The sequence below is a fragment of the Protopterus annectens genome, chromosome 9.part0, assembly GCF_019279795.1.
Source record: "Protopterus annectens isolate FY-2018-M chromosome 9.part0, PAN1.0, whole genome shotgun sequence".
NCBI classification, from domain to species: Eukaryota; Metazoa; Chordata; order Ceratodontiformes; family Protopteridae; genus Protopterus; species Protopterus annectens.
Genome location: NC_056743.1, coordinates 592,910,769 through 592,936,254, shown reverse-complemented (window position 1 = coordinate 592,936,254; position 25,486 = coordinate 592,910,769). Strand labels below are relative to the sequence as shown.

The 25,486-nt window shown below is 38.9% G+C and overlaps 1 protein-coding gene across 3 annotated transcripts in view; it reads left to right on the top strand.

Annotated features, from left to right (window-relative positions):
• The window catches only part of TMEM230 (transmembrane protein 230), a 146,587-nt gene that overhangs the window by 9,224 nt on the left and 111,877 nt on the right, over nucleotides 1-25,486 (top strand). For all 3 annotated transcript variants that reach the window (XM_044083144.1, XM_044083145.1, XM_044083146.1), the window contains exons 2-3: nucleotides 21,351-21,475; nucleotides 25,411-25,486. The exon at nucleotides 25,411-25,486 is cut by the window's right edge and continues 47 nt beyond it. In XM_044083144.1, the coding sequence (XP_043939079.1) occupies nucleotides 21,377-21,475; nucleotides 25,411-25,486 (175 nt within the window). In that variant the 5' untranslated portion in view covers nucleotides 21,351-21,376. The remainder of the gene's footprint in view (nucleotides 1-21,350; nucleotides 21,476-25,410) is intronic.

The following is a 25,486-nucleotide window of genomic DNA, read 5'->3' as shown; positions in this document are numbered from 1 at the left end:
TGTAAGGTAAACACCTTAACCATTAAGCCAACCTCCCACCCGTAAGTATACAACTGCCAAAAGAGCACACAGTTCCCATCTCCATCAGACTGACCCGAATTTAATTACAGAATAATTCCTTGACTGTTAAGTGGTGTTGCTTAGTTAGAATACCCCCAATGCTCAGTAATTGGATCCTGCTCTTTTTCATACTTACAAATATGGGGCAGCCCTTGTATACTACTTTTGTGACTTCATTTTGCTATCTAGCTCCAGTAAACCATGCAAACAGATTAGTCACTTCCAAGTGAGCATTTTCTCCATTTGCCTGTGGTTGATAGCAAAGTAGCCTGCTTTAGAAGCAAGGCTGAAGTCATGCTCCTCAGAAAGCAGTTGAAAATCAGAACTGGGAAGCTTTCACAGTTTTACCATCTTGGGTTGAAGTGAGCACCTGGAAACTGTCAAGACATATAAATACTTGGGGATCCTAATTTGCAGTAGTTTATTTCTAATGTCATAAAGCAAGTATTTCAAAAGCAAGGTGCAGTATATAGATTTAAATATGCTTATATTTCCAAAGGCTTCAGACTCATAACCAAGCCTGTTAATCACATAGTAAATGTCTTGCTGAAAATCTGTACCTCACCAAACCTGTGGTTGTATGCTGCAGTGATTTCTTTACTAAACAGAAGCCTAACAGTTAGATAGCCTGGTCATATTCTTGTATTGACTGGATACCCTGCACTTCCAAGAAAAAAAGCAGCCAGTCATTTAAAAGCTGACTTCGGAGTTTACAAAATATTCAGCAGTAGTAAGCATATTTTTTGGAAAGGCTCAAGTATTGCTTCTACAAATGCTTTCCTAAATGCAGTGGGTAATGGTGTGTTCACAGTTGTGGTGTTTATTGACTATAATGGGGCCTTTGATTCTGTCAGTAATGGTAAGCTCCTGGCCAACCTTGCCCTTTGTGAACTAAGCCCACCAGGATTCCATTGGATTACTAGTTATTTAGGTGTTAAAATCTGTATTTATTGACAAAAGGCTTTCTCAAAACATGCCTGTCAGTAGAGAGTCTTGCAGGGATCTGTGCTGGCGCTACTACTATTTACAGTGTTCATAACTCCCTCAGTTTCTGCGTTACCACCATAGAAAAGTTATATGCTGATGATATGTTGTTCTAACTTAAGTCATTCATTCTTAAATATCCCCCAGAGTGTTACAGAAGATTGACTTGCCTTATTGTAAACCCCAGGAATCTGATCTGTAAGCTAATCTAAACAAAATGAAGTCCTTGATTTTTGCAACACAAAAAAGACTTTGGAACATGGAAAAATAGCTACATTGTAAAAGGATCAGATGAAAACCAAGTTGAACATATTCACAAAATATTTAAGGATGCAACTAAATCAGTGATGCCAAACATTTTGGGTTTGGCGTGTCAAAAATTTGGAAAATGCCTAACTTGACTCTGCTTGCCTGTCACCTCCCAACAAAAAAAATAAATTAAATAAATAAACATAAATAAAACCGCATGCTGTCAATACATCAGGGATAAATCTCAACAGAATCGGGGACACATCTAGAAATGAGAGACCTGGACAGTTTTAAACTACCAATACTATTAATTTGAGACACTGACAGAATAAAAATGAACGTAAATTAATATATATTTTCTGAAGTAAAATTAGCTTATAAATCTAATTTATTGTCATTATTAAGTGTAAAAAGTTGCCAGTTTTAGGAGGGATTAAGAGGGACAGTTGAGAGGAATGTAAAACCGCAAACTCCTAGAAATGCAGACTACTTGCTCTTTGCAGAAGTGTAACTATGAAGAGAAAACTGTCAGCACAGCCCTTTGCAGACTCTATTGAGAAAGTATACCAAAGTAGCCTTTGAGGTTAATAAATTCCTTCCCTCTGCAGCAGTGTTATTGAACTGGCACCTGGCACAAAATAATTCAGTGCACTTCACACAAGCAACAAATGTAAAAGCAGTTTCTTTCTTTAGTAACTCTGGTGTTGGTGAACCCTGGTGTGTCGCCCAAAATGTTATGGCATGTCATCTTTGACACGCATGTCATAGGTGCGCCATCACTGAACTAAACCCTTCAATCAAAATATTTAAGGATGTAATTCAACCCTTCACTCAACTTCTTAAATCATACTGACATTAGTTTAGAGAACCTAGAGCCTGCTTCTTTCCATTTGCTACCAGCTGCCCGATTACTTAGCTCATCACACAGAAGAAACTACGGCAAAGGGTATGATTGTACGAGCTCTTGAGTATGACCTCCAGTATTAAAAGGAATAGAAACTAATCATATAAATAAACCTCAAACAGCTTAACACAAAACTGTTGTTTCATCACAGAGGCATCCAGAATCCTTTATCACTGTATTACTTGGGCAGAGGCATGTTGGCTCACCTTTGTGTAACAGTAAAACCACAAATTTGCATTTTAATTTTAAGTTATAAAATCTAGATCAGTACATATTATTTCATAATACTTTAAAATGTTTTACAAGACGCTTGTGTTTAAGTACAGGACCCATATTTTTGTTAGCCACACCACACCACTGTGTCATATTTGATACAAAAGCCTTTTTCCTTGTTAGGCCATACAGTCAGGCATAAGGTTGTAAATTCACTCCGATTCCACCCACATTGCATTATTTTCTAAACATGCCAGTTTGTTTTTCAGTGCAGATATACTCTGTCAGTGTTAAAGTGCTGTAACAAGTAATTTGTTTGGCAGGTAAACATACAACAGGTACCATAGTTTGTATTTTGATTATTCACAACAACCCGCATGTGAGATAGGAATGTTCAGCACAACACCTGTGCACATCTGATGTTCAGCATTTCCACTGCTGCAGTAGTATTAAGGCTTCCCATGAAACAACAATTGTCTAGCTTCACACAGCTCTGGTTCTCTTCCCACACCTTCACCCTGACTGCAGATTGGCTAGCCCAAGGAGGGAAATCAGTGTGAGTGAAGATTTGTTCAGTACTTTAATGTCACCTTGACCAGAAGCAGATCAGAGGCTTCAGAGGAGCAGCAATCTGCTAATAGCTTCATTTCTGTAAGATAAGTCCCCAGTAGGGAAACCTTTTACACAGAATTTGTTTCACTTTTACAGAAAACAATTTAGAATTAATTTCTGACTAAAATTGGTATTTTTCCTTGGAAAAAACACTGCATTTTTCCAAAATATTGGATATTAGTTGTCAGGAGCCACTTTTTTTAAGCTATTGACATTTATAGCTAAATTGGGTGTATTTGGGGGAAAATAAGTACTGCTTGTGTAAACTTTATATTTCATGACTAAACGTTTTACTTTGGGGGTGGGCAGGAATGTGTTTTGTTTATGTAGTACTTCTGTTCACTTTGGGACAACCTACCTGTCATTTTCTTTTTTCTGTCGGTATAGTTATAACTTTGCAAGGAGTTTTGACAGGTATTTTGTGTGCTACTTATGCATTTACATAGTGAAGAGGCTTGGATATGAAGTTTAAATGTGCTGCTTGTGGACACTGACAACTTTGATCAACTAATTCAATCAATGCTTACCTCTTTTGGCATTTCTTCCTCGCCTATAGCATGGATGCTTGGTTACTCCCTCCTGTCCTGCTGTTCCTAGAAAAAAAAAAAGTGCTTGCCAAGGAGTCCTTGCCAGTGTTGCGGGCCTAATCTATGCTTCAGCCAGCAGTTGGTGAACCTGCATTGGCTACTGGGTGCTCCTCAGACCATTCACTTACACTCTTTACTTTCTCTGGATATTCCTTTTGGCCATCATGAACTGGAGGTCTGCCACATTTCTCTTCAACTGCTCCATTGCAGGTTGTGAATCCTGGTGTCCAAAAGCCATTACAGGTAAGGATACCCTGTAACGAAATTGCTGAGGAAATAGAGGCTGGTGATTCTGATGATAATAATGGAGACAGGGCTTTTTCTACAGATTTGCAAGCCCAACTCTGATTGTGAGGAAAATTTTAAGAGTACATGGTACTGGAGGAATTTTCATTTAATCTGACTATAGCCATGATGTATAAGGTATTTTATGGGAACAAATAAAAATTCCCCCTGAACAGAAGCAGTATTATGATATGTTAAATAAAAATAGTTCTACCTCATTCCTCACCCATTTCCCCTATACTGCCAGTCCTGAGAGATGTTGAATGCTGCCTGGAACCATCCTATTACCCAGCAGTAAGTACATAAAAAGGCAAATGAAATGCCTCAGATTAATACATTTATTTTTTCTCACCTTAGATCAGATACTGCTTTGCCTGCTAGTAATACATTTATTCTGAACATTAATCCTTCTCCTAATCACAAAGAAGGCAAAGTTTTGAACCACATAGGCAAACAAATGTTTTTTTTTTTTTCCACTGTCGCTTTTAGAATTTTCAGTTATCGGGCATACTTGTGGAAATTTATACTTTATTTAATGGACAGCCAAAAGGAATTTTCTGCCACACTTTCTACAGAAAGTAGCCCATTACTGAATCTTGTTGTTTCTACCTTGTCCCAGGCATCCAAATATGTTTTGAAGAGTGTGCATGACTGTGCAGACATTGTGTCTAGGCCACATCTACTGTCCATTTTTGAGAAAATATGCTTGGGTACATAGCCAAAAGTTTACTGATGAGGTAAAGTCTGAAATCTTAGATTCTGATTTAGACAAGGAGGTATTGTTTGGCACTTCTGCTACCCAGGTTCTCAAACTCTGTGATGAAAAGGGGAAATTGATTCAGGGAGTATCCAAAATTTGTCTTGTCCCACGATGTAAAACTTTTAGGCCTCTTCTTTCTGTAAAAAGCCAAATAAGCAAATCCAGCCATGTTCTGGAAAACAAGGAGCTAAAAAGAGATGGCGGGTGTCGCTCGTCTAGTCAGGATAAAATAGACGAGTCTTTGTGGGTTCTATTCAAGCAGCTTTATTATGTACAAACACATCAGGATTGAGGCTTAATAACTTTCTTAGCTAGTTTGTTTTATAAGTTTATCTGTTACACTCATACATGTTCACTCTCTGGCTACACTCTCAAAATGGCACTGAAGCTAGCATGTGCTTGCTATTTATATGCACATTCCAACCTTGAAATACTTAAAGATGCAACATGCACACGCTTTTCTGCATCCTCCCTCTTTGAGAAATCAGTCATGCAATATTGATGACATTAATTGACATGTAGTCAATACAAATAATTCTTTTTCATGCAATTATACATAACTAAATACATGTAGACAATTATATCCAGGTTGCTGTGTATTTCACACTAGATCTGGAAATATGACCAAATCGTGTGACACAGAAATTAGAAATTGGGTCTAGCAACTGGGACTGTCTCTGCTGAATGTTCAACTTTAGGGACATCAGGAACATCATCAGGAGTGGAAGTAGAAGTTAAGGCACATTCTGCAACAGGAACATTGTCTGGATTGCTCTGAGATCTAGAATCTGTATCACAGGAGCAATGCTGCGATATCGATTCTGGTACAGGAAGACGATGTCTGCGATTTCTCCTGTACTTCACACCCTCAGATTCTGCGAAGTAGGATCTCAGGTCGGTACATATACCTGTTACTTGACCAATCTGGTCAAAACCTTTTGCCGTTTGTATCCTCACTGGATGAAGAAATCTGCTTGATTTATCATACCTGGACTTCTGGAAAGATCACCTTCTGAATAATTGGCCTCGTAATTGTTCAGTTGTTCTTAGCTTTAGGCCTCAACAAACTGGAGCTAATAGGCAATGTTGTTCTGGTTTGCCTGATAGAAGTCTCTGAGCAGGTGAGCCAAGTATATCGTCATGGGTTATGTTTCGGAGATTAAGTAAATTCAAAAGGACGTCAGTATTATCATACTTTGACCTCTCAAATAATTGCTTTGCAATCTGTACTGCACGTTCAGCTAGTCCATTTGACTGTAGATACTCTGGACTACTAGTAACGTACAAAGTCCCATTCTTTTGCAAATTTCTGAAACTGACTAGTAACTTGACTACCATTGTCAGAAATAACTTTGTGTGGACTACCATGCACTGAGAAATAACATTTCAACTTCGTGATAGCAGTGGGCATTAGATTAGGTAGTAAATCAATCTCAAACTAGTTCGAATAAGAGTCTACCAACACTACTTAATGCTGATTGTTCCACTCATCAGTGGCTACCGTTGACCAAGGTACTTCAGGAACTTGACTTAGCTGAAGTGATTCTTTTGCAAATGCGATTTAGTACTATTGCATTCTGAACAAGAAGAAAGTACTTTATTAATGTATTTTACTAGAGCAGGCCAAAATATCAGTTCTCTCTCCCTTTTTTTGGTAGATTTGGAACCTGGGTGACCACAATGCAAAATCTGGATATATTCATATAGTAAGGAAGCAGGAAAATCAACTTTAGAACCTTTGAAAATAATGCCATCTTCCATCAACATCTCATCTCTCTAAGGAAAATAAGTTTGCACTTCAGATGGTGCACTAGATTGTTTTGACGGCCATCCAACATTAATGTAGTGGTTGAGCTTTTGCAAAATCGGATCAGTCTTTGTATGATCTCTCAATTCATCAAGTCTCATGGTAGAAAAATTGTGCACTTCCATGATGTCAGCCAAAATTCTCTGCATGAGGCTGTTCCGTTGTATTTCTGGGCGATAAAGTAGTCTGTCTTTTGTATAACCCTTTTCAAGTTGTACATTTGCAATTTGAGCATCGTTCTTTGTAATCTCGCTGGAGCTGAATTCATAGGCTTCTTTAGAATAGTAACTAGAGGTTGGTGATCAGTTTCAGTCTGAATAGCTCAACCATCGATATAATCACGAAACTTTGAACATGCAAATACTGTTGCCAAAGGCTATTTCTAGATTTCAGCATATTGCAATTCAGTTTGGGTAAGAGTTCAGATGCATAGGCTACTGGTCTGCCTTCTTGAAGAGTAACTGTGCCAAGACCAAATTTTGAAGCATCACAGGAAAGAGTTACTGGTTTATTGACATCATAGTATTTTAATGTAGGTGGGGGTGGCAGTTTTCTGCTTAAGGTCTACAAATGCCTTCTGGTGCTGTTCCAGCCAAGACCATATAGCATTTTTGCGCATCAGTTCCCTCAAAGGTGCTGTCAACTCACTAAAGTCTGGTATAAACTTGCCTAAATAGTTGACCATACCAAGAAAACGTTGTAGAGCCTGAAAATTATCTGGAGCTGGAATCTCAATAATGGCTGCTTGCTTGGACAGGTCTGGTTGCAAGCCAGTGCTAGTAAATAAATGACCTACATATGTAACTTCTGACGAATTTGCACCTCAGAGGATTGAGCTTTAAGTTCACTTCACATGCTCGGTCTAGAACTTTCTTAAGGTTTTTTGTCATGCTGTGCTTCACCATTGCCTCCAACCAATAAATCATCTACCACTTTGGCACACGGATAACTTAAAAAAATTTGCTCCATTGCATGCAGAAAGACTTCACTTGCAGAATGTATTCCAAATGGCATCCTGAGGAGTCTGTATCTTTCAAATGGCGTACTGAAAGTAGTCAGTAATGAGGATTAGTAGTTTCTTGAGAGAAAGTTAAGACAGCCAGTGGAGGAAGTCCTCATTTAAGGTGTGGTTGTTACCAAGAGGGATTTATAATAGTTTTGTATTTCTGGGAGCTTATTTCAAGTCTAGCAAGTAGTATTTCAACATTAATGAAATTAGGAGGGTTAAATTCTAGACTTTGAAGTTTGAGTGTGTTTTTTTTAAATAATAGCGAGAGCTCCACCACAATTTTTTATCTGTCCAATCTATGGGTGCTGCAGCCTTGAGTTAGAATTTCATTGTCACTTATCTCGGGCTTTAGCCAGGTTTTACTTACAGTTACTCTATCCGGGAAAGAGAGTGGGATGGATGCATGAAGCCCATGTGTTTTGTTCACTATGCTGCTGAGATTCATGTTTAGAAGTAAGAGGTCTGATTTTCTATGTGTAGGGTTAGTAGTGATGTGTGATGTGAGCATATGGAAGTTATTAACATATTAAGTTATATCAGTTGTGTCGCATCAGTTTTCTAGTAGGGGAAGCTGAAATATAAATGTGTGCGCATGTGCATGTGTGACTGATCAGTATACCTTAAACAATGTCCGTGATTTGTATGGTGTAAAGACATTGGACATTGTATTTTCTATTTGCCTATGTTTGAGATCGGCCTCTTACTGGCAGTACATCCACCATGGCTTTAAATAACAAAAGTCCCTGGTTAGTGTTGAAATTCTTAATAAAGAAAAAAATGTTAATTATTTTGTTTCCAGGTATTTTAACTTTGTCTCTGCCTAACTGTAAGGTGACCCATTGTGTGTGAATTAATGGCATACCATTTGGGGTATCATTTGTATGAACCATAATACACTGCTAAACCCAAGAAAAAAATGAAATAAACAGTTTACTTCTTTTTTTCCATTTATATGTAGAATCAACACACAACCAGAACAAGACAGTCATCATTTGCTCTAGTAATGTCTTACCTAGGCAAGCCAGGTGCTGATTTATAATTCTGCATCTATGCTTTACTTTATCATCCCGTTACACTCAAATTGTATCCGTAGGTAAAATATGATGGAATGCAATGGCTAAAGTTTTAATTTGAGAAAGCTCTGATGACACCTAGTGTATTACAAAATATTCAGTATGGTACCCAAATGTCTTCCCTTGAGTTCAGAGATGAAGCCAAGCAGAATTATAGGGCAGCATTCATAGTCTAGCCCTTCAGATTTTTTGGTGGTAACATATAAAGAGCGGCACTATGTGGTTATGCAAATCACGTTTTTCAGCATAACTACAGAAAAGCAGAGGTGTTTTGTTAAACAAGCCTCTCTGTCACAAAAGCCTAATGTGCGTAAGGCATAAGTGATACGGTGACAGCTAATATGCAGATAAGGGGCAATACATATTTGCGTATCAGTAGGATTCGATGAGATTAGGACCTGATTTGCATACTGAATATGTACATGGCCGTGAACTTATGCCAGTAATCAGCAATTTACCATGAGAATATGGAGTTGTGAGGGGAAGGGAAAAAGGAATATGTACTGCCATACATTTTAAAAAGAGGTACAATTTTTTTTAATTGTATTTTAGTGTTTCTGCATCCATGGACAAACTACTTGAAGGGGTGGTTGGGGGAAATGTTTCATTCTGGTGCTTGTGCACACTTGGTTAAACGACTGAAGGGATCAGTGGAGGAAATGCTTCATTCCGGTGTTTGTGCATACTTGGTGTAATTATTGAAGGCATCGCTGGAGGAAAGGGCCTGTGGGAGAAATGTTTAATTTTGTTGCTTATACATACTTGGTCAAACTACTGAAGGGATTGCTAGAGGATTTTGCTGCTTGTGCATACTGTTTGTGGTGGAGGGTAAGTGTTTGGCTGGACCTGCCAATTGTTTTCAGCTCTGTTTGTGTTATTTTCACAGCTAGGGCATATGTTACTATTTGCTGCCATGGACATTTGGCAGTAAACAACATTCTGTGGGCATGTGCAGTACAAGAAAATGAACTGAATCAAGGTACAAAATTATTCCAACCGACAACAAGAATGTAGCCAGGACGTGACCAAGAAGTGCACCACCTCCTCGAAAAATACAAATTCAAAATACAATTTTATTGCGGACACAGAGACACAAAAAAATAAAAATGTATACACAAGCTAGAATGGTTAAGCGCTTTCACTCACTATGTGAGCTTCATCAGAACAATATCTGTCAGCTGTGAATATGGTTAAATTACAAAAACTGGCGCCAAAAGTCAGCTGATGTTTAAATTTGGTATATTAGATATTATATACAGCAATCCGAAAAGAGGCGATTTTAAGAAGTTATTAAATTTCAAGGAAATATGGTGGCAACTATACCTTGATGTAACGAATCCACCAGGTTTAAACGATTTTATTTCTTGTAAACCCATCTTGGAGATGGATAGTAGACATGAACATATAGTCAATAAATAAATAATTTTTTTGAATAATGAATTAAAAAAAATGCATTATACGTATATCACAATATTAAAGTTTTTGAAGGATAGGAATACAACATTTTGCTATTTGAGATGTTTTATATTAGGAGTGCTTTATTAACATGTAATTATTCAATTATTCATTTTTATTATTTTATTTCAAGTTATTTCATATTTAGTTTAGCAGCCACTAGAGGTGAAGTACTAGTGTCTGAGGCATGTTATGTCAATCACGTTCCATAGTATATTTTAAAAATTATTTTAAATTTTTTTTAATGAGTTTTTTAATTGTAATCTACAGATAAATCTTTTTGGTATATTTTTGGTTCTTTAACAAAAATGGAAAACTACAAAGGATTGTTATTTAAAAGGGAATGTAGCTTTAAGTAAGGTGCAACAGCTGACTTTTGTCGCCAGTTTTTTTAATTTAACCATATTCACAGCTGACAGATATTGTTCTGATGAAGCTCGCATAGTGAGTGAAAGCGCTTAGCCATTCTAGCTTGTGTATACATTTTTATTTTTTTGTGTCTCTGTGTCCGCAATAAAATTGTATTTTTCGAGGAGGTGGTGCACTTCTTGGTCACGTCCTGGCTACATACAAGAAAATGAAGTCTTTGACAGATATTGTGCGAAGTCAGTGTTACCTGGTTGGCCTGCTTCACTTTACCTAAACAAAAATAATTCATGCTTTATCTCGAAGAAAACATGTATATTGTCTTTGTTTAGGCATTGTCTTTGGAGGAAAAAAAACGTTAAATGAGTAAGACTCCTTTCCTCAGCTTACCATCTCCTCTGCTACGCCACTTAGTTGTACGGTCATTTTAGTAAATAATGAATGTTAAAATTCCTTTCTTTAGCAGAGAATCAATATTTCAAGGACTGGGATTTACTAGAGCTGAATTGGTGGCACAAGCAGTTGAAAAATTTAAAGAAATTATTGGCATGAAAATAGTCTTTTGATGAATTTGGCAAAGAGCTAACTGGTGGCTAGACAAACAAACTACTGCATAATAATTTTTATTTTTTACATTACAATTTGGTAATCAGTTTGGTGAGCTGGTCTACAGTTACTTTTCAGTCATGACCTGGGTACAGAAAAAGTGTGAGTATCTTAATAAACATTGCATAGACAGTATTGTTATATACGTGCATATGTTGCAGTATTTTTACATAGAGTTAAAGAAATAAATACATTTCTAGCAAATATGCAAAAATGTATTTGCATGTGGTTAGAAATTATCAATACGTTACGTAGATTAAGTATATGTTTGTAACGTGTTGTGAAAATTAAACAGTGTCATGAAAATAGGTGTATTTAGATTGTTTTGCAGAAATTGCCCAAGATATATATATTTGTTTGAATAATGCTGATATTTCAGAACTTTTGGTGTCTGTGGGTAAAGCATTCCACATAGGTCTAATTCTATAGAAGAGTTTTTCAATAGTGGTACATTTGAATCTAGGTCAGAGAAGTGCAATAGTGTCTTCTTGGCTGTTTTTGAGGGTTTAGATTGGTTCTCTGACTTGGAGCATTGTTTTGAGGGTTGGGTACTGACCTTGAGATATTGTTAGTATATGGCCATGAAAAGATCTTGGGCATATTGTGGTGGTGGTTGCGTTTTCATGGTTACAGGAGAGAGAAAAATTGATTTGTCGATTTGTGCATATATACTCCAATGCCAGTTATTTAGTTATATTTTGTGTGTGTTCATGTAGTGTGTCAAGCTCAATTGCTAATGGTAGAGTCTCGTCCGTTTTTGTTCCTTTTTAGGAAAACCATCACAAACAGAAAAGTTTTTTTTTTTTACAGTGGGGCCTACTTTGACTTGTCGGATGGAGAAGTAATTCAGAAATGTGCAGCCTGTGCATGTTGATAGGGAATCCAGGAAAATCATTTAAGCTTGGTGCCATGGCCTTAGAGACCATTTTAGAAGAAAACAATGGCTAGGCTGAATAAATATTATGCAGTAGGCAAGAGCAGTAATGCTGAATAGAGTGCAGTGGTGCTTAGCACACAAAGGAGGTGCAGGAAATGCTGAGGTCATCATAAATAGAGGGCACTGGTAAGGCCATATCTGGTGTGCTGCATGCATTCGCGGTTGTCATATAGGTAGAGAGTTAAGGCTGGAAGTAGCTGTACATTAAGCAAAGGAGGTACGCCATGCTTTCTCCGAGAAACATAAACTGTCATTTCATAATTTAACTTGTGGAGAATGTGAAGCTTTAAGAGAACTACGTGAAGCATTCTACTTGGAAATATGCCCTGCAGATAAAGTGTTGTAGTTGTGATGGACAGGCAATTTTATTTAGAACAGATGTTTCATATGCTTAAAGGTGAGACTATATATATATATATATATATATATATATATATATATATGCGACTGTTTAAGTTTCAGGTTACAGGACTGTTTGACAAAGTTAACTTTTATGTATTTGATCTGTATATGACTAATTTGATCACACAAGAACTGTTTCAATATTTTAGTGTTGAGCATCCTATGGTTCCCATCATGTATGGCCTGCCAAAAATACACAAAGATATGCTGAGACCTACTATGCGATGGGATTGTGTCAAGCTGTGGATGGCTTACGAAACCATTTTCTGTTTTTGTCGAAAAAACTCTATTGCCAATTTTACATACTGTTGGAGCAGTTCTAAAAGATATTAAGAACTTTTTAAATGATTTGTTTGAATGATCCAGGGGAACAGATATACAAACACACACGTTTTTATAACTCTTGATGTAAATTCTCTATCTACTATTATACCTAATGATTTAGGTATTGAGAATATAAGATTGTTCTTAACCAATCCTAGTGATTTTATCAAATAGGATTATGCTGTTATTACAGTTCTTGAGTTGATCTTGGAGAATGAGTTTATTTTTGAAAATTAATTTTATTTTCAAAAATCGGCATTGCCGTGGGGACAGTATGTGCAATTATCTATGCTAATATAGTTGTAGCACAGTGGGAGTTGGAAAGTGTGTTAAATAATAATCCTTTTGTTGATAGTATCTGTTACTATAGATGTTTTATAGGATATATTTCTGATTTGGAAAGATACACCACATAAATTACATGAATTTATAGAGTATCCACACACTAGCACAACATATCTTAAATTAACTTATAAATGGTCTGAAACTTTGTTGAACTTTCTAGATATTACAGTTAGCAGGAATATGTTGGGTGAATTCAATGCTAATTTTGTATAACAAACCTTGTAAGAAAATTAACTTTCTACATAAATCGGGCATGCACTCTAGGCATATACCTAGAAATGAATGCTATGAGGTTGTGTGATAATGATTGGTCTTAGAATAGTACTATGAACATGATGGCAATTGATTTTTTAAACAGAGCATACTCTCAAAAAGAGATTGACAGCACAATTATAGAAGTGCATTCACTAAGGGAAACATCAGCAAGACCTTATTTTTTGAAAGTAATGATACTAACATACAGACTATATTAGATGCAATACAGATTCCAGAGTTTTGTTAACCTATTCTAGTGAAACAATGTTGTTTGTGACATTTTTAAGAAAAATTGGACAGTGTTAATGTCAGATGAACACCTTAAGAAGATCATTGGGAATACACAAGTTTTCGTTTAAGAATAACACCTCACTGAAACATCAGTTGTGTAATAGGCAATGGAATAATTTTAATCACAAAGTTTATTAGGGATATTTGCATGTCATTTATGCAGTACATGTAGGTTTGTTTGCTCTACATTTCCATCATTAATATTGAATTTTAATTTTATGCAGACTGTAAAAGTAAGAATTTGATGCACCTTGCACAGTATGTAGTGCATTTTATATGGGGAAAACCAGTCAGACTTGGAAAGAGAGGATTTTGGAACACAATAGTGACATCAGGAAACAAAAGTTAACTTATGGCTTAGGAAAGAATGTCTGTAATTTAGGCACAAAGCATCATTTTAAATTTCTTGTTCTACAATTAATGAATGTTAATATCAGAGGAGTGATTTGAAAAACAGGACTGAATAATGTGAATTAAAATGGGTCTTATATTTATAAGAGGACAGAAGCCCTGGTTTAAATGACTGTGTCTCTGTAAAACCGGTGCTCAGGTCAGCAGTTTGTTTCATTGATTTGATTCGCTTGTTAAAGGTTTTTAAATGAACTGTTATTAGCTTATTTCTCATATATAGTCTGAAAAAGCGGCTTTGCCATGAAAGAGCTTACCATTACATTGCTTTGCTTTTTTCATTAAAATCTGTACCTGATTCAAACATGGTGGTCTGTGATTCTATATATTTTTATATTGATTTTGTGATTCTCACTGACCCTTGCTCACTGCTACCTACATCTGTCATTGTGTGGGCAAGAAAGTCCGAAAGAAAGCTTCCCTTTTGCTGATTTCCCCTCCCTCCATAGGGATTAGCCAGTCAAAAGTCAGAGTAAAGGGGTGGGGTGGAGGATCCAGTGCTTTTTGAAGCTGACTGACTGCTGTTTCCGCGGTGAAAAAAAGAAGTTATGTTTTACCAAAAGATTCCATCTGAGTTGTCCATCTTCCTCTGTCATCAGCCTGTGGGGATCAGTTCTGATCCTTCAGAACCGGCCTGGACGTTTCTATAGCTTATGGACTCCAAAATCTCTCTAGCACATCCCTTACCCATAATGCATAGGGTAGATTACCTCACTTTGAGTTTGCTGATAAGTGAATGAAAGATGTAAAAATATATGAAAAGAGACTATATCTGGAGTAGAAACATTTTCCAAAAGGAAAATGTCTCAGGTGAATGCTCGTTCTTCCAGGAAATCTTGTAGGGGGAAGGAGGGGAGGGGAGTTGATGAGATATGAATATGGGCAACTCGGATGGAACGTTATGGTAAGACATAACTTCTTTATCTGAAGTTGCCAATCTTCAATCTGTCATTAACCTGTGGGACAAAGTCCCCAGCTACTTAGAACCCTGGGTGGACTCTAGGAAGGATATTCCTGAGCACCTTTGAACCAAATAATGGTCTTCCCCTAGAGACCAGATCTAACTTGTAATAAGTAACAAAGGTATGGGAACAAAGGTATGGGGAGATGCTCAAGTTGCAGCTGCACAGATGTCATCCATGGCTGTTCTCAAGTGGAAGCCAACAGAAGTGGCTATCGCTCTAGTTGAATGTGCCTTCAAGGGTATAGGCAAAGAAATACCCTTTGACCTATAAACAAAGGCGATACAATCTAAAAAGCACTTAGCTGGGGTTACTTTGTTCATGGTTTGTCCTGATTTAGTATGTGAAAAGGAAATAAACAGCTGCTTGGACTTCCTAATTCCCTTGGTCCTGTCAAGATAGAATCTTAGTTGTCTGTGAACATCTACTAGCTGTAATGAGTACTCACCCTTGTTAGAGAAATTTGGGAAAAACACTGGAAGGTTAATGCATTGATTAAGGTTGTCCAATAATGAAAAGAGAGAGAGAGCACCACAGCTAAAGCAGGTATTCAAACAGGTAAATTATTTACTGGAATGCCTGCTTTAGCTGTGGTGCGCTCTCTCTCTATTATTGGACTTGTGGTGTTTTACTGGGGAGGGCTTTGCACACTGGAGGTTGTGTGTTTTTGCTTTTATTGATTAAGGTTGGTTTTCAAGACTACCTTAGGTAGAAAGGCTGGATTGGTTCTGAGATAAACTCTATACTTATGATCAAATATGGTGGTTTAGATGAAAGTGCTTGAAGTTCTGAAATTCATCTAGCCAAGGTGATGGCTACCAAAAATATAGTTTTCCAGGATAGAAACTTTAGACCACACCTAAAGACTGGCTCAAAGGGAGATTGTGTCAGAGCTTGTAGCATCCAAGTAAGGTCCCAAGAAGGAGTAGGATCCTTGTAAGGGGGTTTTAAGAGGAATGCACCTTTCAAAAATGTTTTACAAAGCCTATGTGAAGTGACTGATGATCCAAGAAAAACATTGTGGAAATTAGAAATGGCTGCCAGTTGGACTTTAACCATAGAGGTGGAAGCGCCTTTATTGAAAATGAAGAATTTCATGAATTGGCACTGATAAAGGATCAAGATGATATAAAGAGGCCCAATGAAAGAATCTTTTCCATTTACTTGTGTACAGTTTGAGTGTAGATCGTTTATGAGATGACAAACGTATGCGTCTGACTAGGATAGAGCGCATATTATGCCTGGCCACTAATGGAATTGGAGAATCCAAGCCATTATTTTGAGAATTGTAATGTCTGGGTGACTGATGCCTGGCAGTTGTGACTGGAGGTCCGGAGCCAGATCCAAAATCCAAGGTTGTTGAACCAGATGAGGCCAAAGGAAGGGGAACCAAATTTGCCAAGGCCAAAAGGGGCCAATGAGGATGACTTTGCTCTTCAACTTGGCTGCTTTCTGTAGAAATTTGAGAATTAGAGGAGTCAGAGGAAAAGCATGAAAGAAACCGAGTGGCCAATTATGAAGAAGAGCATCCCTCCGTAATTCCCCCTCTGGGGTTGGGGGCAAAGTGGCTGCTGCAGTTCAGAGGGGAGGCAAAAAGGTTGCAGCAGGGCTGGCTCCATGTGCAGAATATTCGTTCCAAAACTTTTGGGTTGACAGACTTCTCATGAGGTAGAAGGATGCACCTGCTCAGTTTGTCTGCTATCACATTTGACTTCCCCATAATATGCATAGCAATCAGAAAGCAGCTGGATGAGAGATCCCACTGTCATACTCCTGAGGGCTTCTCAGCATAACTGGTAAGATCTGGTCACCCCCCCCCCCACGTTTGTTGATGTACTAGAGCTCTGACATATTGTCTGTTTGAATCACAGTTGCCCCTAGAGGTAGAGAGTCCTGGAATGCGTGCAACACAAATAGCCCTGATGTCATCTCTAGAACATTTTTGTGCAGATTAGCCTCTGTTGGGGACCAAGTGCCTTGGACTATCTTTTCCTGGCAATGCCCCCCACCCCACCCAAGCTGGGAAGCGTCTGTGGTCACTGTGGCTTGGGTTAAAGGAGAATGAATGGATGCCCTTGTAAGACTTGTTTTGAATGAATCCACTGCAAGAGATCTCTCTTGCATATGTTGGTGATTATGATTGGCATAGAGAAGAAATGCTGAAGGATGGACCATTGAGCTGCAAGAAGCCATTGTACGATTCTCATGTGAAACCTAGCCAGGGAAACCAGCATTATGGCAGCCGCCATTGATCCCAATGCTTGAAGTAATAGCCGCGGTGGAACTCTGTTTCTTTGTACTAGTATACGGACCTGGTTCTGGATAGTTTCTAATCGCAATGGAGAAAGTGAGGCTATGGAGGTTCTTGTGTCCAACAAAGCTCTTAAGCAAGTTAGATTTTGAGTTGGATCAAGCGAGTATTTTTCAAAGTTGATTGTGATGTCTAGATGGTCACATACTTCTAAGACCTTTTGTTTTGCTGTTAGTAGCAGCTGCCTGGTAATAACTGAAATGACCCAGTCATCTAAGTATGAAAACGCCTGGAATCCTTGCATTCTTCACTTAGCTGCTGCTGGTACTACTACTGCCATGCATTTGGTTAACACCCTGGGGGCTGTAGTGAGACCAAAGGGCAAAACTCTGAATTGGTAATGACTGGCTCCCAGCTGGAAGCGAAGGAATCTTCAGGAACATCTGTCCATCTTTATGTGATAGTACGTGTCTTGAAGATCTATAGAGTACATCCAGTTGTCCTTTCCCAAAAATGGAAGAATAGGCTTAACAGTGACCATCTGGAATTTGTTTCTTCAAACAGATTTGTTCAATTCTCTGAGATCCAAAATTGGTGTCCAGTCCCCTGTCTTTTTTGGCACTAAAAAGAATCTTGAGTAAAACCCGGATTCTCTTTGGTGTCATGGGACTTCTTGGATGATTCTTTTTTTCTAGCAGCTTTTGAATTTGAATGTCTGCTGCTTCCCTCTGACTTTGTGGAACATTGGGGAATTTCTTCGAACAGGAAGGTGGAAGGGAAAAGGGAATTATATAGCCTCTGGAGATTATTCTCTGCACTCAAGTATCAGAGGTGATTTCTTACCTGGCTTTTAGATGCAGAGATTAGTGACCCCTGAATGCTTCCAGATGTGGACAATTGGGCCTCTGTTCAGGAGTGCTGGAAGGGTTTTCCGAAAAAGGAATCCCGGAAATCCTGATGTTGCGGGCTACCTCTGCTGCAAAGGTGACATCTTCCATTATTATTTCCCCCTCTACCCCTGGGGGAACCTTCACCAGGTGGAGTCTGGGAAGATCCTTGGGATTTCCTGAACCACATTTTCTCTGTTCCTCATTGGTTCCTAGAAGATGACCTCTGATGAGTGGAAAAACATACGTCTGTGGTGGCAGAAAGGGTTTTCCCATCCTTCTCACACCTACTGGTGTCTGTAACAGTTGGGCCAAAAAGGGAAGAGCCGTCAAAAGGTGCATTGACAAATGAAGACTTGAAGAGCACCTCAAAATCGCACAAAAGCATCCAGGCGTGCCTTCTTATGGAAATACCTGAACCCGCTGCTCTTGCCATTCCTTTCTCTATGTGTGAAATGAGCCTCATGGAAGAATTGGAAATGGAAGTCAGGGTAGCCAGCTGAGAGGTGATTGATTCTCATACCTCCTCAGAAACAGCTCTTGAGAGAGTATCTGGCAGTTCCTTTGTCAGAGCTCTCTGTAATCTAGTAAAATGTGCCAGATAATTCAAACACTGCAGGCAAAGCTCAATGAAGCATAAACTCTCTTCCCAAATCTATCCATCATCCATGACTCCTTGTTGGGGGAATGGATAGAGGAAATTTCCTCCACTAGTTCCTTTTTAGTGGCCTCCTCTACCATCATGGCATCTACAGGAACTTCCTTTTTTCCTAAAAGACTTATCCTGTGGGGCTGTGATCATTTTGTCGTGTCTCTTTGGTATTGGTTGAGTGGCATCAGGGGTGTTCTACACCCGACAAGAAATCAACTCGAGCTCTTCAGTGGGTGGAGACACCCTGGAAGTAGATGGGTGGGTACCAGAAGTCTGCAGATACACAGATTCCTTGGTTGAAGGGTTGAGGTACTTCCAATTGCCTCTGTGCTTGAGGATCTCCAGGATGTCTCCAAAGGAGACATTGTCAGGAGGAGATCTAGGGGGACCCTTCACCCTCATTAAAATCCATGTCTTCTGTGATGGACTCCTCTGGAGAGTCTAATTGTTTCCTCTTACACATTTTCTTTCAAGGGATCTCCTCAGGAGGAACATTTGGGGAGGTTTAGGAAGAAGGGGTACTGCTGGGTAACCTGAGGATGTAGTACCTGCTGGCCCTGTGGAGGGCTAGTTGATGGCCCAAAACAGCCAGGGACAAATGCCCCAAGGAGGAAGGAACGGACCTGGTACTAAAAGCAGCCAATGCCTTGAGAGTTGACCCACCAGAAGACAGTGAGTGCTGCAGGACTGAAAGGGAGGACCTTGGCACTGAAGGCACTCCCTGCACAGATGAGGTCCCCCTCAAGACAGAAGTCGAGCCCGAACTCATCCATGTCTATTCACTGATACTTTGAGATGACTCCAATTTAAAAAGGGAACAAATGCCAGTGACTGGGAACTGACCATCAAGCTGTGGCCCCACAAGAGGACTCCAGTTCCAACACAGCCAAAGTGCTCAGGGCAATCGTCCATTCTGAAGAAAAATATACGGTCAGGTCTGGAAAGCTTCAAACTGAGGACTCTATAGTACCTGATGAGTTTAGAGGAGGAGGTATGAAAGGGGGAGTAGCTGGTGTCAGTGCCTGGCCCAAAAGGGTGGGAACAGAGTGCCTGGCATGTCTTGGACCCAGAGTATTGTCATCACCAACCTCTCTACGTTGTCTTTGGTCAGACTCCTGGAAGAATGGACGGAGACCACCAAGTGGGACTTTGCTCTGTCTAAAAATGAAGACAGTGGCCCGTCAACAAAGGGGTCCACTGAAGGGGAATACTTAGTCCTAGGAAGAGGAATGAAGGAAGGTGCCTTTTGCTCCAGTGCCAACAAAAGAGTAGGAACCAAGGAAGCAGACATCAGTTGTGAAGCATTCTTCAGAGTCGAGGATTTAGAAATCAGTTTCATTGTCATCTTTTTTGGGCTCAGCACTGAGGAAGTACTTGGAACCGAGGTGCACAGTTTCTTCGCCTCTGAGAATCTAGAGGAGGAGGAAGAAGCAGAAGTATGTCCAGATTTGTGTTTGGTCTTGACCTGAACCGGAGATCCAGATATGGCCTCCCCAATATGGCCTCCCCAAAGGAGGAGGAACTAGGCCTTTCAGAATGTTTGTTCTTTTTATCTACCAACGCTCTGTGACCGAAAGTGTGACAAAGAGAGTAGCCCTCTTGCAAATCTAAGGGACCCAAGCAATAAACGCATAACAAATGCTGGTCAGAAAAAGGAATTTTATGACCACATTTCATACATTTTTTTAAAGCCAGCTTGAGCCTTCTCTATCTGCCATCTCCGTGAGAAGTCGACAACAAGCGCGCACACACACACACACACACACACACACACACACACACACACACACACACACACACACTTAAAAGAGAGAGGTACCATTCACACACGAAAAATATCAACAGGAGACAGAACAATAGAAAAATTTTTTTTTTTTTTTTTCTTAAGAGGAAAAAAGAGACAACAGGAGACTTACCTAGCGGTAATTGGGGGGGGGGGGGCTAAAGGATACCACAATGATAAGGAAGAGCTACCCAACAGTAGACAGGGAGGGAAAGTGAAGGAAACTCATCTAAAAAATGGCTGAAAGGTATTCAGTAGGTGCAATGGACCAACTGAAAGTTAGAAATCATATTAGAAGAGAAATATATGAAAATTATTTGACGTAACCGGTAAGGCTTGAAAGCGAGATGGAGTACCATGTCTGCAGCTGAAAGAGGCAAACGAGATATGAGGTAATATGCTCTATGCATTATGTTTAAGGGATGGGCTCGAGAGTTATTGGAAGTCCACGAGCTATAGAAACTACCGAGTTGGTTCCAAAGGATCGGAACTGAACCCCAAAGGTTGACAAAATGAAGAGTGACAACTTCAGATAACAGATATAGCCTAAGGGCTACTGCAGCATTGAGAAATTCAAGCATCTACTGTTATGGGTAAGAGCAGCTTGCACAGCTGTACTTTGCTAGTTACGTTTTCATTGTCAGAACCTTTATTCCTTCTGTGCTGGGTTAAGTTTTGCTTAGCTTATTTTGATAGAACAGAAAAAGAAATGGGTATAGTTTAAACACACCATGTTGTCAGAGATAAGGTACCAAGGAAGGATTTGAAGGCAGAAAGGGTAGTGGGTGGCTGTAGTTTGATAAGCATTCATATTTTTTTTTGGCTAAACTTCCTGTGTAAAGATTTATTCCACTTTCAAGCTAACCTTATGTTTTTATTCCAGCTGGTGGTAGTTGATGTCACCGTGTCATGATGCCATCGCGGAATAATGCAGCTGCTGGAATTCCCAGTAGCAAGGTGAAATACTCCAAGCTTAGCGACACTGATGAAGGTTATATTGACCTGCAGGTAAGGCAACAAATTACAATTCCACAGTTACCACTGCTGTCATAATTTTCTTATTCAGCAGAACAGCAGCATTGTGACATTGCCATGAATTGTGTATCCTGCGTTGTTTGTAGCATGCAAATTAAGTTAGCAAGTGGTTGGTGGTTAGTAACAGAATTATGCATTATCCTTTTCATTAATGCAGGCAGGCACTTATACTTGGAACTTTTCCTTAAGTGGTATGATTTTAAGTTATGTTTGTCGGCAACGATAGCCATGCTATCAAACATTTACAGAGTAGTAGTGATTAGAACTCAATAAATAAAGGGCATAAATTAAAAAACAAAATATGTATATATGTGTGTGTGTATGTATGTGTATATATGAGCAGTTCATTACCTCTTGTGAAAAAAGTCTTACAGTGGAAGCTGCAATGTATGCTGAAATTATTGCTGAATATACTAGTACTTGACGAAAAATTAAATTATAATTGACCTGATGTTTCAAGTCTTTATTCCTTTTTGCTGCTTTCTGTCTTGATTTCTGCCATTTTCTTGATATACCACTCTCTTCTGCTGCAGAAATACAAATATGTAGAAGAGAAAACTGTATAAGCAATTGTCCAAAGTACGCAAACTCAGAGTAGTGAAGGGTTATTAAAGCAAATGTTTTTTTGGAACGGCTAGAAATCCAAAAGGGAGATACACAGGTAAGTACAAATTACCTAGTAATTTCAGAGTTGTTAGAGGGGAACCATTGCCTGATGAGGAGTTTGAGTTTTCATTAGTGGTTTTAGGCTCCGCACCAAAGACAAAAACCCAAGAAACATGGGGCTTCTTAAATATTAAGGCACAATAAATGTGAGTTGTTTGGGAATGTGCACATCCCTTATGTGATGGTAGCTCAAAGCAGATTAAAACTGTGAGCCAGTAGCACTAGCAAATTCCAATAAACAATTAGAAGAATGGCTCAAAAGACCTCCAGAAACTTTACAAATTTAATAAAATTCACGCAACTTAAACAACTAGCTCAATGCTTTCACATTTAAATATGCTTAATCAGGTTTAAAACTTCCAATAAAAATGTAAGCACTTAAATAACTACAGTGGATATAAAAAGTGTACACACCCCTGTTAAAATGCCTGGTTTTGTGATATAAAAAAATGAGACCACAATAAATTATTTCAAAACTTTTCCCACATTTTAATGTGACCTGTAACCTATACAATTCAGTTGAAAAACAAATCTGTTAGGGGAAAAATAAAAAACGTGCAATACGCTGGTTGCATAAGTGCGCACCCTTCAAATAATACTTTGTTGTGTGTGCACACCCTTAAACTAATACTTTGTTGAAGCACCTTTTGATTTAATTACAGCATTCAGTCTTCTTGGGTACACACCTGCCATCAATTGAAGAGACTCTGATTAACCCCAAGTAAAGTTCAGCTGTCCTAGTAGGATTTTCCTGACATTTATTCAGTTGCCTGCTACAGCAAAAGCCATGGTTCGCAGAGAGCTTGCAAAGCATCAAAGGGATCTCATTGTTGAAAGTTATCAGTCAGGAGAAGGGTACAAAAAAAGTTTTACAGCATTAGATATACCATGGAACACAGTGAAGACAGTCATCAAAAAGTGGAGAAAATATGGAACAACGGTGACTGAAGGAGCTGCAGGAATTTCTGACAAGTACTGGTTGTGTACTACATGTGACAATCCCCCATATTCTCCATATGTCTGTACTATGGTGTAGGGTTGCAAAACGGAAGCCTTTTCTTACACAGAAAAACATCCAAGCCCAGCTAAAATTTGCAAAACAATACATCAAGTCTCCCAAAAGCATATGGGAAAATGTGTTATGGTCTGATGAGACCAAGGTTGGAATTTTTGGCCACAATTCCAAAAGGTACGTTTGGTGCAAAAACAACACTTCGCATCACCAAAAGCACACCATCCCAATGGTGAAGCATGATGATGGCGATATCATGCTTTGGGGTTGCTTTTCTTCAGCTGGAACTGGGGCTTTAGTCAAGGTGGAGGGAATTATGAACAGTTCCAAATACCAGTCACTTTTGGCACAAAACATTCAGGCATATGCTAGAAAGCTGAAAATGAATAGGAGTTTCACCTTTCAACCCAACAGTGACCCCAAGCATACATCTAAATCACAAAAGAATGGCTTCAGCCAAAGAAAATGTAAGTTTTGGAATGTCCCAGCCAGAGCCCAGACCTTAATCCAATAGAAAATCTGTGGGGTGACCTGAAGAGGGCTGTGCACAACAGATGCCTTCGCAATCTGACAGATTTGGAGCATTTTTGCAAGGAAGAGTAGGCAAATATTGCCAAATCAAGATGTGCCATGCTGATAGACTCCTACCCAAGAAGACTGAATGCTATAATTAAATCAAAAGGTGCTTCAGCAAAGTATTAGTTTAAGGATGTGCACACTTATGCAACCAGCGTATTGTACGTTTTTTTATTGTTTTGTATTTTTTTCCCTAAACAGATCTGTTTGTTTTTCAATTCAGTTGTACAGGTTATAGGTCACGTTAAAGGTGGGAAAAGTTTTGAAATTATTTATTGTGGTCTGTTTTTTTTTTACATCAGAAAAACCTGGAATTATAACAGGGGGTGTGCATACTTTTTATATCCACTGTATGTAATGACATCATCAAATTCAATTACATAATTGCGTACTTATTCTGCAGATTTTATGTAAGCATTTACCTTTAAGGCATAATTATGTAAATGGGAAAAGAAGTAGTGGGCTGACGACTTCCTGCTTTTCTTAAGGAAGTGCATATTACTGTTTTATTTGCACAGAGATTGTTAAAGTATTTGTAGTAAGTCTTAGTAGTGGTAGAAAGTAGTTCCAGCAGCAGTTTCTATGTCAGCATCTGCCCCTTACTTGTGTGTACTTATGCTTGGGGTCAGTGCCGTAGATGCTGGTATTTTTGTGATCACTTGGGAGTTTTTTTAAATCAAGATGTTATTTTTGAGGCCAGATTATATGGGGGATTGTATCCAGGGGATGTAAGCTTCTAACAGTGTGGTGAAGGGGAAATACTTTAAATCTGGAATTGGTGTACATGAGGACAGACCCTTTATGCTGCAATGCATTTCTGCTATGCCAGGAATTTCTGTGTGCTTACTACCATTTTTGGTGGCTAGATAGCCATCTAGCCGTGTCATTTGGTCCCAGGATTATTTGTGAGGCATGTTTTTTTTTTCTTTTAGTTAGAAGCCTGGGATGAGTTGTTTAGGAGCAAAAATCTCCAGCCTATGCAGGAAGATATGTTTTATGGTTGAATGGTTGCTAATGAGTTACATCTAGCAGTCCTTGCTTTTATTTACCACTTGGATACTGTACAATCATGAGTAGGTTCACTTAATCAGACACAATGCTTCTGGCTCATCCCTAAAGAGGCACATATGCCTAGTGGTCTTACCTCATCAGTCAAGTTTAACTGTGGCTGTCCAGACATGTCCAGCTGGAGTTCTCAATAGTATTTGAATTGTTCATCCCGGACTGCCTTATTGCCGAGAGTAATCTTTGTGGGACTTTCTGGAGAGGGGAGAGGTTAAAGGCTAGAGATGCTACGACGACCTCCTCTGACGTCTTTGTATGCTGCCCCAGGGATTACTCTGATGTGATTAGCTTAAGTGTCTTGTTAACAAGTTTGAGATGAGCACCCACCCATTCAGGAAAGCTGTAAAGTAGCATAAATGTAATGTAATAGTTTCATAGACTGAATAACTGGCCAATAAATTAAACAACTCTTGTAAAATATACTGTAAAGTGCATATTGAAGTCTGCAGAATTGTAGTAAAAAACATTGGTTGATTTTTATGACAGCGTTACTTTGTATAAGTAATATCTAAAATGAATTTCAAAGCAGTGTTGTGCATCAGAATTTTCCCCAGTTTACAGATGTTTTCTTCTCTCTTTTTCCTGTAAGTTTAAAAAGAGTCCACCAAAGATTCCTTACAAAGCCATTGCACTAGCTGCAGCACTGTTCTTGATTGGTACCGTGC